Raw genomic sequence first — 14,583 nt, 5'->3', positions numbered from 1 at the left:
TGTGCAAGCTCGGAGTATACTATTACTAATAGTCCAGGGAAGGGGTGGGGTAGAAAGGACACGATCTTACCTCCTCACTTCATCCGATCAGGCCTACCATCTGGCCATGCAAGCGTGACTGAAATGCTTAATTTGAGCTACATCTGTAAGGTACAATATACCAATGGCCACATACAATGGGCATAATGGCTTATATGGTGTATACCAGTCTGAAGTAATGGCTGGCACAACAACTTAACGTTAAAAGTTGTGATAAATGAAACCATTGTGGCTTAAAATTATGCACAATGCACTGCGTAACACAACTGGACTTTGCAACTCTGAGAATTTAGTGACCGTTATGTGTATTTGAAAACGCGATAAAAGCTCATTCATAAAGAGAAGAAATACTACAATTCTCTGATCAAACCTCATGGTTTAAACCAGCTGCTTCTCGCCGGCTCTGTCCAGCTAGTCTAAACATCTCATTGGCTAGTAGTGACATCACCCTTGCTGTGACATCGCCGACCTGGGCCATTGTTCAATAAGGCACACTCCGGCAAACATATCCTGCACTAGCTGTGCCATCTCTTACTTTTATTGGTACGTACACTTGTGTGACGCGTAGACTTTATCGGTGCAGCTCATCATTGGTCCGTTCTGCTGCCAGTCATTGAACATTTACTTGCATTCGCCCACCCTTGGTATATTATGTTATAGTATGGCAAAAGAGAAAATAACATTTAGAAGGAGATCAATGGAGTCAAATGAACTGAGCTATAAGTATATATATCCATAACTACACAGAGATTTAAGTACCAAAGGAGAAATGACTAAGCTTTTATTTGTTTACGCTTTGTGAGTGGAGCTTTATGTTTTGTTTCAATTTGTACGGGCTTAACTTTTCTGAATGCCTTGAACTATGTCATGTATTTTATACTGTGTTTGTATTATAACCAACTGTGATTTCCGTATACAGTCGAAACTGGTTTGTCTGTGCACTTGAATTGGTTTAATTGCTATTCCAAGGCGACGACTAGCTGAAAATCATTTTCGAGGTTCTGTGAAATAAGATTGCTGTGGTACTGGAGCGGCTGTGTCCAAATACATTTCATTACTTGGGTCGAGCGACACAGACATTTTTCAGCTTTCATTTAAATACTCTAGGCTTGTTGGATTAAAGTACTGCTTAAAAACTGCAAATATATGTGTTGTAATGAAATGTCGTAGGGACAGTATCAGCGTTCCACCGGCCGGGCAAAATTCGTCAGTGCAGTGAGTTTTTTTCTTCACGGTCTGCACCTGTGTAACAAGTACGTGTCTTGGTTCGAGGATGAGTTTACTGCAGAGCAGATAATTTTTTCATTTGCTTTACTCGGCATTATATGCAGAACTATTGATAGTTTTCCAGCAGGGTATGCGAAAAGTATTATTGTTTTATTAGAACAGTTACTTAATTTGGGGTTTGGTGCATACGGCAGCATTTATTTGGGCAGATTTTGTTCCCTGCACACATTTAGTACGAGAGGAAAATGCATATAGCGAATATGCTCTTCTTGGAATAGCTGGCACCTTTTTCATTATGGGGTGGCTGGGAATGGCCATGTCCTAATTGTTGTCTAATTAAAATATTTACAGCTTTGCACTGCTAACGTTATTGCTAATTTAGAGAAAACTGGATATCGTAGCACTTCTTAAAAATGACCGATGTAGGAAAGTTTTAAGTTTGTGTTACTGTTATGTTACCACAAGTGACCTGCGTCAGATCCCCGAGCAACCCTCAGCAGGTGGCCATTTCGCGCAATTCCGCGTACTTTTGTGGCTGTTTTGACCCATTTGTATTGCTTTGTTCCTAGTTTGAATGTATCTGCAGAAGCAAGTTTGTTACGGAAAGTTGTGTGCCGATATCAAACATGCATATTTAAATTTTTCCCAGAAATATTCAAATACATATATAACGCCTGCCAACTACATCAGTGCTCCTGTATACTGCGTAATATTACTGCACTGGAGCACTGACGGGTAACATCTGAGGCGTGGACGTCAGTATTTAGGGTAACACTTGAGGCCTGCACGTCAGTATGTACATCACCCACTCCTGGTGTACTGTATTAGCGTATCATAGGAAAGGCAGACAGCTTTAGGCTTGGCTTCTGCGGCTTGCAGTTGATGAGGGACAGAGGCGTCTAGGACTCCAGAAAGATAACTACAAGTTCAGTTTCCCTGCTTCCATCTGGCTATTATGATTTCGTTAGTTGCATTTGTTTATGACCCCGTGTGGTAGTTATCCTCTTGTAATAGTTTAATGTGTTTCTTTCTGTTTTGGTTCTAGATGGGACTAGATGCAGTTTGGAGCCTTTACTTTATAAGAGTAAAAGAGAAATGGAGATTACGTATACATGATATTCTTACGGAGATAGCCCTCCACAAATCAGCATCTAACATCCTCGAACCAATAAGGCATTTCTCTGTAGTGGTATTTTCAGACTAATAGTTTCAGATTATTTTTGGTGGGCTGCATTTTTTTTATTTTGATTGTTGCAGTAAAAATGTGAAGTGCTATTAGTATAGTATGTGCAGTATGTTTTCCTTCATCATCTTTAATCCCAAATGCCCATCCCCACACTATGCGAGAACTATGGTAAATCATGCATGTGCAGTGATTATTTTTGGGACTGGTGGCATGTAAGCTGTTAACTTTCTTGTACATGTATGTGTGTATGTGTAAACTAAGTGTGCCTGTTTCAGAATTTTTTTTCAGGTTTATCATTTCTTAAAGTTTGCATTGTATGTATATCAAGTTCATGTAATATCCAGTGGTTTGGCCTGTCTCTTATCATATCATGTGCTTTCCTTTTCAGATCAGAAGTGTGACTTTTTTGGCTTATCTATTTCGAATTCTCCATGCCTCCGTCTCTGCTAGATGAAAGGGTTGTAGTGGCACTAGCAAGGCCAACAAGACCTCAGGAACTGAAACTCTGCTTGGATTCTTGCTTCCTCGAATCTGCCTCTTTTACTGGTAATAGCTGCAATAACTTCATCAGTACTAAACTGGTATCGATTACATCTTGTAATCTCACGTATATGCCCTCATCTAACAGCTCTACACGGTCTTTGTCTTGTGGATGTAGTAGCGCTAGCTGTTGCAGTGTGGCAGCGTACGAAAACGACAGTCAGGCTCAGACTCAACTAACTACTAGTAGTAGTGGCCTAAGTGCTGAAATAGTAGCCTCTGCTGCGGGGTCTTCCAACCAAATGGTCAACAACAATGACAGAAGTATAGAAGTAAGTGCATCCACTGGCACTGAGAGTCCATCTTCTAATATAAGGACCATATTTCCTGGTGAGTTGGCAAAGAAAATGACTAAGTGCAGTAAAGGCCTCCAGCAAAGCCAAGGACCTGTTATTATTGATTGTAGACCTTTCATGGAATACAATAAAAGTCATATTCAGGGTGCATTTCATATCAATTGCTCTGATAAAATTAGTAGAAGGAGACTACAGCAGGGCAAGATCACAGTTTTGGACTTAATCTCCTGCAGGGAAGGGAAGGACTCCTTCAAGAGGATATTTTCTAAAGAGATAGTAGTGTATGACGAAAACACAAATGAACCAAATCGTGTATTGCCTTCGCAGCCTCTTCATTTAGTGCTTGAATCTCTCAGAAGAGAAGGAAAAGAGGCTCTCGTTTTGAAAGGTATATCTAAGTTGATTACATCTGAGTGGCTTTATCATCAAGCTACTTTGTTTTGCTTTGACATGTTCCTTAGTTCAACACTGTTTTTTTTTTACGCTTGCCTTTTTCCTTTATAGCAGTAATGTGTACCAATAACATTTTATGTAGTGATGTTTTTGTGTATATTCTGACTAGTGTAGGAGTTACCAGAATCATGCTAGCTTTTATATATAACAGAGTACCGTGTAAAAATGCGAGTATTCAAATTCTGTTGTCAGTGTTCTGCATTTGTGTTCTGAGTTGTACTTTTACATCTTTATGTGGACTTAATTGCCAAACAAATTTATTTATAAATGTCTGCCCCGAACTGTCCATATATATTGCATTTTCTCTTGCTGTCGTGACATTAGTACTGAATAAAAATGGTCCATGAACGGCAAATTCATTTTCACTGTGAAGAAGTAAATAAACTAAATAATTAGATTAACTAAGATGTAATAGAACAAAACATGCTGTAATCACGTCATGCCATTTTTAGAAAATCAACAACTCTAATGGTTCCATTATGTCTTGCCCTTTGAAACTTTGACCTTAACCATTTAAATGTGCTTGTAATAAAGCATGGCATGGAGTCATTATGGAAGTAGCAGATAAAGTTTTATTTATTGATTCATTTTTCTATATTGTTGTAAGATGATGTCACTTTGTGTGGAAGAGAAAACATACATTCAAACCAGCTATACAGAAACAAGTTCAGTGTCCCTACCAAGAAATGAAACTTGTATAATTAGATTCATACGTAGTTACCTGGCATATGGTTCAGGAGATCATTTGGAGCCTAGTCCAGTTTCTTCATTTGCTGTACAGTACTGTCTAGTTAAATTATTTAGTCAGAATCACAGAGTAGGTAAATGGAGGCTGAGAGACTCAAACTCTGGACTACAGGAAGTAGCTTGGTTAACTGCTCATAGCTTTAAACTGAGTTAGATGATGTATGGTTTACTTAAACAGTTAAGTATAGAGAGAGACAAATAACATGTACTCTTTGTGTTAGGCTTTTTTTACAAGCTTCAGTACTGCTGTTGATGGTGCATCACAATTTTGAAATATTTATATGTATGCAGTGATAAATTCCTGACTCCCTCATGCTTTATCCTTTATGATTTTATTTTATTTGTTAACTAGGTAAGTGAACTTTGTCCATTGCAGACCAGTTTCAACAGTCTTCTAGGCCTCAGTGTCAAGGGTTAATGCAGTAGATATGGGCAGTGACAAGATCATTTGACAATATCCTGAAAGGATGTGCATATACTCCACAAAGGTGTAGGTTCAGGTTCCCACAGTGGTATGAATTGTGTTGAAATCTGTCCGAATCTTGGGTGCTTATTTATCATCTGTTTTCGGCGACCTTTAATCAACGTACACGTGGATTGCTATAGTGTAGCTCTTAAACATGTTCCTGTTGTAACTTTCCAGTACTGAGTATGACAGCTGATGGACAATTGTTCATAGTTAATACAGATTTTTTTCTTGTGAGCTTGATTCCATTTTGCTGACAGTACAAGCAAATGACCTCTGTAGGGTGTGTTGTTTTAGAAATAGGTTAATTTGGAGTGGTTAAACAGCATTTTGTGTATAGCATCATACATGCAGTATGAGTAACTTAGCTAAGGCCATGTTTTTGGATTTTCTTTCAGTATGCAGCAGATGTTATTGATCAGCAAATGCACATTCTTCCCATTAACATGGATATTAGGTGCATGCTATTTTATTTTCATGTTTTATTTTAAAATGTAATGACACTAGTTTTTCTTACTGGAATCCATATTTTTACTTGCTCTTGATGATGTAAAATTCTGTACTCTTTTCAGCATTTTATTTTGAAATTTAATGATAATAGTCTTTTTGTTGGAATCAAAGTTTTTCCTGCTTCTGATGCCTTAAAATCCTCTACTGTTTTCAGCATTTTCATTCAAAATGTATTGACAGCAATCCTTTGATTGACATCCATAGTTTTGCTTGTTTCTAATGCTGGAAACCAAAGTTCTTTCTCCATGCGCAATGTACAGAGACCGTATGACTGTGGCCTTGCTTGTGTATTGTGGTACAAACGTTCATTGTCTTGCCATGTGTCAAAATTCACAAGATTTTAATAGAATTTTAACTGAATTTATGTTTTCATTAATTTTTTTAACTTCTTATTCAAAATGAAAGAAAAACTGCAGCATTTTTTGCATGGTTAAAATGAAGATAGTTTTGCTTTAGATTTAACCAAATAGTGCTCTATAATTCTTGTTTACAACAGCATCTTCCATTCTCTTCTAAAAGTGGGCTTAAGGCATTAGCACTAAAAATTTGGAATGTCTTATACAGGACATAATCTTTAAATGAGCTGTAACGGTATATTGCTGGTAATATTTTGTGACAGGTGTTGCCGATTTAATGGTAACTCTCTAGCATCCTCATGTCCTATGCTGAATGTTTAATACCTTAGTCATGTACCTTTTTTCCTATGTGTAGTGCACATTCATAGGTTCATACTAGGCTATCTGCCCTAGGGCATTTATAAGCCTAGCCAGAGTGTGTTTGGCTTTCGCCACCAATTTTAAATTAATTTTGCTATGCCCTTTTTCGAGGTTAGTATACTGTGCCTCTGTCTAACAGTGACACAGAAGTGATACCCGGGGTAAACCTACGATCTCCCATCCACTCATCAAGATTCCTCTTGAAGAGAGTCAGTGAGGGACTCTGCCTAACCTGGACTGGGATTTTATTCCAGAGTGAAGCGAGCCTCTGGGTTATGAATCTGTCCCTCAAGCATGTCCTATTTATTTCAGTGCTGAGGTTCAAGTCTCTCGAGCGCGTAGCTTGATGGGATTTGGATTTTCTGAGGTGCAGCATGTCCATTAATTCCGGTTGGACATGGCTTTATATGTCAGGCACAGATCGCCTCTGAGCAGGCAGTATGCCACTGAGTAGAGCTGGAGTTTCTTTAACCGGGCAGCATATGGCATCTGTTTGAGCCCTTTGATCCTCTTGGTGAGGTACTTTTGGGGTCTTTCCAGTTGCTGCAGGTGCCTGGTAAGGTACATCCCAAAAGGGGCATTGTACTCAATTATGGGCCTGATGAGGGATGAGTAAAGAGGCACGATGACCTCCCCTGATCTAGATGTGAATCCCTTCATGATTAGGTGGGCTATATAAAATGTTCTTCTAACAACCTTGGCCACGTGATTGTCAAATGAGAGATTGCTATCAACTTGGGTCCCCAGGTCCCTAATTACTTCTTCTATACTTAATGGATTACCACCTATGTGGTAATTTGTGGGCACTTTGTTTTTGCCAAAGGGGATGACTATACACTTTTTGGCGTTTAGCTTGAGGCCATGGCTCTGGCACCAGTTGTCTGTTTCTATGAGGCCCTTTTGGAGGATGCTTGTGTCGGCTGGAGAGTCGATTACGACGCCCGGTTTGCAGTCATCTGCGAACTTGGTCAGCCACAGTCCTTTTGTGTTGGCCTGTACCTCCGAGAAATATATACCGAACAAGAGAGGTCCCAGGACTGAACCTTGTGGGACGCTACTTGTAACTGGTTTGGAGTCTGACATGGTTCTAGCAATTCTAACCATGTGGGTTCTGTCCTTGAGCCGTAAGACACTCTGTTTAAAAAAAAAAAGCAGATATGTGAGTGATCAGATTGTTTGAATTTAGCTTCAGTCCTGCAGCTTTTCTTTTTTTTGGGGGGGGGTGGTACAAGTCTTTGACAATATTCATCCCTCAGCTGCACCCAATATTGCCTGTCTGTTCCCAGCTAGATAAAAATTGTGTACGGTCTGTTCTTTCTTTTGGAGCAATTGCCAGTCATAAGATCACTATCCAGGCAGGCATCCTTCAGTTTTTTTTTTTTTTTTGTGCTGTACCCACAGGATTTTCTACTCCATGTTTTGGTTCCCTTGAGTACTGTTAATGCTGCTGAACTGTGGGAGGTGTGTGTACTTCCACTGACATACTATTTCCTGTCACTGGGTAGCACGTGCTAAGTAGGCCTGTGCCTTGCAGGTGTGACATCTAGTTCTCCCCTAGATGTTTCCCATACAGTGTGCCAGAGCCACCTTCTTTCCCCCAGAATGGGTGAGCCAACTGTAGTCACTAACAATTAACCTTCCTCACTCTGTAGGTGAAACACCTGGTTCTCCCCCAGGTGTTACCTAGGCAGTAGGGCACAACCAGTTCCCTTCCCCCAGGATGGGCAAGCTGACCACGGCCAGTAACTCCTATCTTGCATGACAAACCCTATATAATGCCTCTGCTGCTAATCAAACATGGGCAACTTGAGTCACAGTTAGGGCTTTATCCCACTGCACCATGGCAGCAGGGCTGTGGCTTTTCTAATTAAGATAAAATCAAGATTGTAGCTTACTCTGTGTGAGGAAAATATTAACAAGTATTTGCTGAAAAGAAATGGTCATGTGTTTTAGATAGTCAGGCAAAGAGAAGTGGGCAAAGCAGTCAGATGATCTCCACTTGGTAGTTAGTTTGGATTCGCTGGATAGACTGATTGTTCAGGTAGACATGAAAGTCCCATGTGAAGAGTGAAATTCACTTGGGAACGTCTGGCAGAAGTTTCAATGCCAGATATGTTCAGTATCTTTGAAAGTAATTTGACTGTATTCCACAGGAGGCAGTGGTCAGGGAGTCTGACAGATCTCAGCTATTGAGGCTATAGTAAGGAGCACTGGCTTGAAAGTGTTGGTGTCTCTCACTTTGGAAAGCCTACAACCTGTTGGTGGAACCAGCTGTGAGGGAAGCCATCAAGTTGAAGATGCTAGTGTTTTGTGCAGTGGTGATGGCAAGCTATCCAGTACCCTGTGACAGTGGATACCAAAGGAAAATCTAGGGAATGGGAGGAGTTTGGAGGGGAAATGGCCACAAAGCTGTTGCAAAAGCCAAAGGTCTCATTAGTGATGAAGCTGCAGATGTAGCTGAGATTTACCTGGAGATGTTTAAAACAGCAGGCATGAGTAAGTTTGCTTGTCTAATGTGCTTTTTAGTGTTGCATAGAAGACAAGCAACAGCACCTCAAAACTGGGAAATTGGGGTGGTGGTCTCCATCTATAAGAAAGGAGACCAGATGGTGTACTTATTTTATAGCTGATTTCACCTTAGCCTTTCTGAAACCTTTCCTGCCATAGTTTTACAGAGGAGAGCTTAGCCAGTAGTTGAGTCTGACGCAAACAGAAGAATTCAGATTTTGTCCACCCAGTGGGATAGTAGACCAGCTCTTAGCCTTGTGCAGTTATGGGAAGCATTGCAAGAATTTGCTAATTCAGTCTGTAGATATTGTATATTTGCTGAGAAGACTCAGGACTGCATTCCATATTCTGTGAATGGTCCTGTGGGAATGTGGCATACAGAGGCTGTTGCTGTCTAGTGCTTGTATGTCATCACCATGAGTTGTGTCCACAGTATTGCTAATGTGACATTCATTCCATGTAGGCATTTGGTTTTGCCAGATGTGCATCTTGTCATCACTCCTGTTCATATTTCTCATGGATAAGGATATCTGGGTACATCTGATTTTGAAATGATCTAATGTGGCATCTTAGTTGTTGCAGGTAATGCTGTCCTTTTGGCCTTGTTTGACCATGGTCTTTGACATGCACTGAATTACTTTACTGTGGTACATTTTAAAGTCTACATGTAAGGCATTGATGTTCTTCTGGGAAGAAGTAGATCAGTGTATATAGATGTAGTGGGCTGGGAAGGGCAGCTTTCTTTAGAGGAGAAGTTTAAGTATGGCAGGGTCATGTTCTTGAGTTATAGCAAGGAGGAACATCTTAGCAACAGTGGCTGTAGACCTGTGGGAACTGAACTTATTTGTGGTGATGATGAAACAGAGTTGAGTTCTCCAGCAAAGCTCTGTTTATAAGTCATTATGTCCCTGTCCTCACTTTTGATCATGACCTTTAAATAGTGACTAAAGGAATGCAATTGCAAGTACAAATGACAGATATGAGGTTTCTGTGCACAGCTGTTGGACCTTTATCCATAACAGGGTGAGGAGCTAACTGGGAGACTATCAGAGATGATACACTGTCCCTTTGTATCAGAAGATATCAAAAAACGCAGTTTGATAATCTTGAACAGATTTGTACTGGGCTGCTGCTGTTGTAGTCATTTTGAGCATGTTCCAGGGAAGACCCACAATGTGCTGAAGGGGTTATATCTACTGGCTGTTCTAAGAATGCTTGAGGAGTCCCCAGTTTAAGCTGGAATTTGTGTCTGGGGAAAAGAAAGCTTGATCTGCCCTGTTACTCAGTTTCTAGCAGACCCTCACCAGTGTAATGGAAAACAATTGGCAGAGTATGAGTGATGTTGGAATTAATATAAATCTAATCAGAAATCCTCTTAATATGAAAGAGCTAGTCCTAAAGTAGGGTGCTGAGCAGAAATGCAAAACAGTACTGATTAACACTCAAAGGTGTGCTCCCTAAAATGTAGTTGTGGGAATATGTACGTAAGACTCAAATTACAGTATCTTGAAAAATTATTCAGAGTTACAGAAAGTAATCTTTTAATTCACGTGTATAATTAATGGGGTGTTGGGGGGTGCAGACCCACATTTCAAACTGGTTCAACCTGTCCTTACAGAAATGCTTTAAAAATATTATAAGTTTTGCATTGTGATGTGAAGTGAAAAGTCACTGTTTTATGATCATACTATTGAGTGTAATTTGATGCTGTCTCATTTCAGTCATGGAGGCCTAAAATATATAAGTAACTAGTTTAAGTCTGAAAGTATGCACACCTTAGTGCAAGTATCTAACCATTAAGTATGTAATCACTTTTTGCCAGTGTCAACAAGGTTTCTTGAATTCTTAATGATCATTGAAGCTAATGCATTAGTGCCATTTTGATACAAAATCATTGTATCATAAATTTCAGCAGGCAGTGGGCTTGTTAGATTTCCAACTGTTAATGATAATTGCCAACCTTACTTTAAAGTAAGAATTTTCCTTTGTACCCTTTAGAAACAGCTTGTGTCTTCATATGTGAATGTCATTTCTGTAAATTTTTGGCTGGAGCAGCTTTTCTTACTGTTCTGCTTCAGTCCAAGGATGTAGCTAGGCATACTGAACTGTACTCAAGTGAGTACATTTTCTTCCTGAGTATCTCAAATAAAGTTTATAGTTCAAACAGCACAGAAGGTTTAGAACTCACTAAACTATTGCATACTATGTATATGTACTTGTATACTTTCCTGAGAAGAATGCACCTGTAAAGTAACCATTTCATGGTCGCAAGTAGCAGTGGCTGAAAATAAACAGTCCCTTTTTGACATGCACAATAGTAGCATTTTGAGAATTGAGTACATTATTTTGAATGATAGGTGGGTGGCGGGGGCAACAACATCAGGTCTGAGTACAAAATACAAATTTCTGGCTACACCCCTACTTCAGTCCACTCTATGGTAGAGCAGTTCCTATGTCCACATCACCCATTCTTGTCTATCAAACCACATTCTAATACAATATTCCACAGACCCATGTTTTGGAGATAAATGAGTGGCTTGCTTCCTTTTCATTATTTGTCTATGTGTGTGTGTGTGTACTGTGACTGGAAAAGAGCTGTGGTATTTCTTTAGCTGGAGCTGAAGCTCAGGTACAGTTAGGGGTCCAGACTGCTGTGTCAACTGACCCCCCCCCCCGTGTTAATACCTGGATAATACTGCGTTACTTCGTACTTTTTTATTTGACCATTTGGAGAGGAGCAAAGCTACTGGATCACACTTTATTCTGCTGTAAGGGAGGTTGATGGTCAAAGGGTTCTGCTGTGTTGGCTTATGAATGAGCGATGGTGAGAAGTGCTTAAGTCATTTAAAAGAATGTTAAGTAAAATAGTGCGATATTGTCTAAAGTGATCTGTAAAGGCTGCAGTGTGCTGAAGAAGTGTTTCTGAGTTGAGTAATTTAAATCTTATTGTGTAACTAAGCAATGAGTTAGCTGTAGCAGTCTGGTTAGAGATATGAGAGCTTCTTTATGCTGCAGGATGTATTGCAACAGCAGAATTAAGTATTGCAGTAACTTGTATTTAATTTGCATGCTGTGAAATGTACATTAGTAAGAAGGAGAAGGACTTAAATTGGTGGCTTGGGAAGCCCATATTCAGAAAAAAAAGTTTACAAGATCTGAACTGTAATGATAAATCATATATTTTTAACCATTCATCATGATTTAAACTCAGTTATTGGTAATACTTTGTGTGGGCCATCGGAGAAGTGTTTCAGAACAAAACATACTAGAACTGAATTTCTGAGGATGGATAGAACATGACTTTGAGGACACAAGTAATTGAGAAGAGTATAAGTCGCAAATAACATTTTGTAAGATAGAGCAATAAAAGAAACTAAGAAAGTGTAATGTGTGTGGGGATTTTTGCTAGAAATATCGGTATTTGCCCCTAAAAAGTGACAAGGCTAAAGTCTGCTGCTAGTATCCATCAAGCTGTGCTGTTGTTAGTCTATCAAGATGTGCATTCTGAAGATGTAATGTCGATTCATCTGTTAACCTGTTTGCTTATTTACATCACTTGAACCTAGAATGTCTGTTCCATCTGTGAAATTTCTCCTGTTTTTGTAAATTCCTGTGGTAGGAAGCTAAGATACTAAGTAACCACATTGACAATTCAATTTTACTTGTATATTGCTTTTTCTAAGGAAGGTTAATTACCTGACTAGTAAACAAGGAACTCCTATTTCCATTTTTTTTTGTGGATTGTCCTGTAGCATGGTATGATGTTAAGAGGTGAAAACTGACTGCTTTGTTGGCAAGGTAAGAGGTGCAGGACTTCCAATCTTCTTAGCACTTGAGATAGAAGGCTAACTGAGAGCATGATCAACTGATGTATTGAAACCACATTGTACAATAGATGTTTCTTATGTGCAAATGGTTTATATGGTTTATCCGTGAAAAAAAAGTAATTGCCCTCCAACACGCAGGAGATTACTTTTTGTTACCCCAGAAAAATGTGTTCTAACCTATTAATGGTAGGTCACAGAATATCTGGCCACTTGAAGTAGAAACCATGGCTTCTTCAAAATAACCAGTGAAGACTCCCTTATTGCAAGAAATAAATGACTTCTCAGGGTCTATTTTGCTAAACTAGGTGATATGGTGAAGAACAAGCTAACTAGAGAAAGTGCATACTAACCAAACAACATGACAGACTAGCATTAAAGATAGTTAATTGTGATTTAAATATTATTATACTGTAAATGTTTTTTTTTTTCGTGTTGAGACTTGTACAGAATTGTACAATTTATGGTGTTTGGGAATGTCCGGGGTATCAGAAGAGCGGATTCCCAGAGGGTTTGCCAAGCATTTCACTGGGTCAGTATTCTAGGATCTCCAAGGTTAACAGGGTCCTGATAACCGAGAAGGCTTTAGCATATTTACCAGTAGGTAGCATTTAACTGTGTAGTAGCAGTATGTGGTGTTTGTTGAGCTTAAATCTTAAAACAGGCCTCCTCATGAACGAAACATAGTTTACTCATGTTGAAAATAAATTTTGTTACTAGGCTGCAAATGATTCAGTGAATCTGAGAAAGCTTTTCAACATTTGTCATCACATCACCATTTACCAGCTGACTTCTTAGTGCAAAAATAACATCAGAGTTATAAGTGTCTACTTACAAAGGAGTCTTGGAATCCAACTTCCTGAGTGGCCGATATGTATAACGGAAAATCATAGTGAGATACAACATTGCTTAAATCATTTGCTAGGACTGTTCTATAATGAAGTAATAAGGCAGATGGAAATTGGGTTTATTGATTTCATATTCTGGGTATGCGGAATGTAGGAAGACATGTCCCAGTGTTATTGACTGAATGGCATGTGTATAAATGACTCTGTGCCGATATCTATATTCCCAGAATCAATCACTGTGTTTATTTATTCAGTGTGAGGCACATTTCCTTCTTTGTTGTATTTTATACTGAGCACCAAGGTACAATGTTGAGGCTGTTTGCAGGCCTTTGATGTAGTGTTGTACAGTAAATGCTTTTTACAGTAATTCTGTTTTAAGTAGCTATGAGAATTGATATTCTTGCTACTTGGATTTAGATGGGCAAGCAGACTGATGGTTGCTTTAAAAAGCTGCATATGCACAGATGTGCAGTAAGAGGGCTGAACTGGTGCTTAAAACGTCTGTGCAAGATGGTGTTACTGCTTATCAGAATTTGTCCTGTTGCATGGGAATTTGAAGTGTTTGTGAAGAGGTCTTGTTTTTTTTAATGCTTCTGTAATTGTCTGGTATTTTGAGACATTTTTAAGTTCTCACACATCTCAACTAAATTTTCCCACAATTGATATTGTTTCACCTGGATTTCTTAGCTTATTTTAAAGTTTGTTTTTCAGAAATGTATTTTGTTTGTTTTAAATGGAAACCAGAGAGGGGTGAATTGTGAATGCTAGTGCAAAGGCTGGTCTGTCCAGTCTTTTTACTTTTCTCCATTTTGTATTACAGTGTACGTTATCACCTCAAAACCTTGAACATCTACGCCTTCTTAGCTGTTGTAAAATACCAGTTGCACTTGTCTTCTGTAGTAATTAAGGGGTTGGGTGGGTGGCCTAATGGTAAAGTTGTTTGCTTTACAAACACAAGGTGCAGGGTTTGAGTCTCACAAGGGATAATTGGCTAGGCTTACAGTGGTTCGCAAGGGCAGTTAGCTTAGAACTAACCTATAAAAAACATGCTGTTTTTTTTTGCTTGTATGTAAATATTGTCACTAGGAACAAGAACTGGCTTCAGGAGCAGTGTAAGGTAAACATTACAGGAAGCTGTGTATGGATAATGTCTAGTCTTTGTCCCTCATCTCCACAGTAATGACAGAGGTATGGCGTTAGCAGCCATAATGTACAATACCTTC

The 14,583-nt window shown here is 39.2% G+C and overlaps 1 protein-coding gene across 1 annotated transcript in view; it reads left to right on the top strand.

The window, feature by feature from the left end:
• Positions 1-676: 676 nt before the first annotated feature.
• The window catches only part of DUSP10 (dual specificity phosphatase 10), a 455,463-nt gene continuing 441,556 nt past the window's right edge, over positions 677-14,583 (top strand). Inside the window, exons 1-2 of the mRNA XM_044057847.1 lie at positions 677-837; positions 2,841-3,676. Of these exons, the coding sequence (XP_043913782.1) occupies positions 2,884-3,676 (793 nt within the window). The 5' untranslated portion in view covers positions 677-837; positions 2,841-2,883. The remainder of the gene's footprint in view (positions 838-2,840; positions 3,677-14,583) is intronic.

This window comes from Protopterus annectens, chromosome 1.part2 (assembly GCF_019279795.1).
Source record: "Protopterus annectens isolate FY-2018-M chromosome 1.part2, PAN1.0, whole genome shotgun sequence".
In the NCBI taxonomy this organism is placed as follows: Eukaryota; Metazoa; Chordata; order Ceratodontiformes; family Protopteridae; genus Protopterus; species Protopterus annectens.
This window is presented reverse-complemented; position numbering and strand designations above follow the sequence as displayed.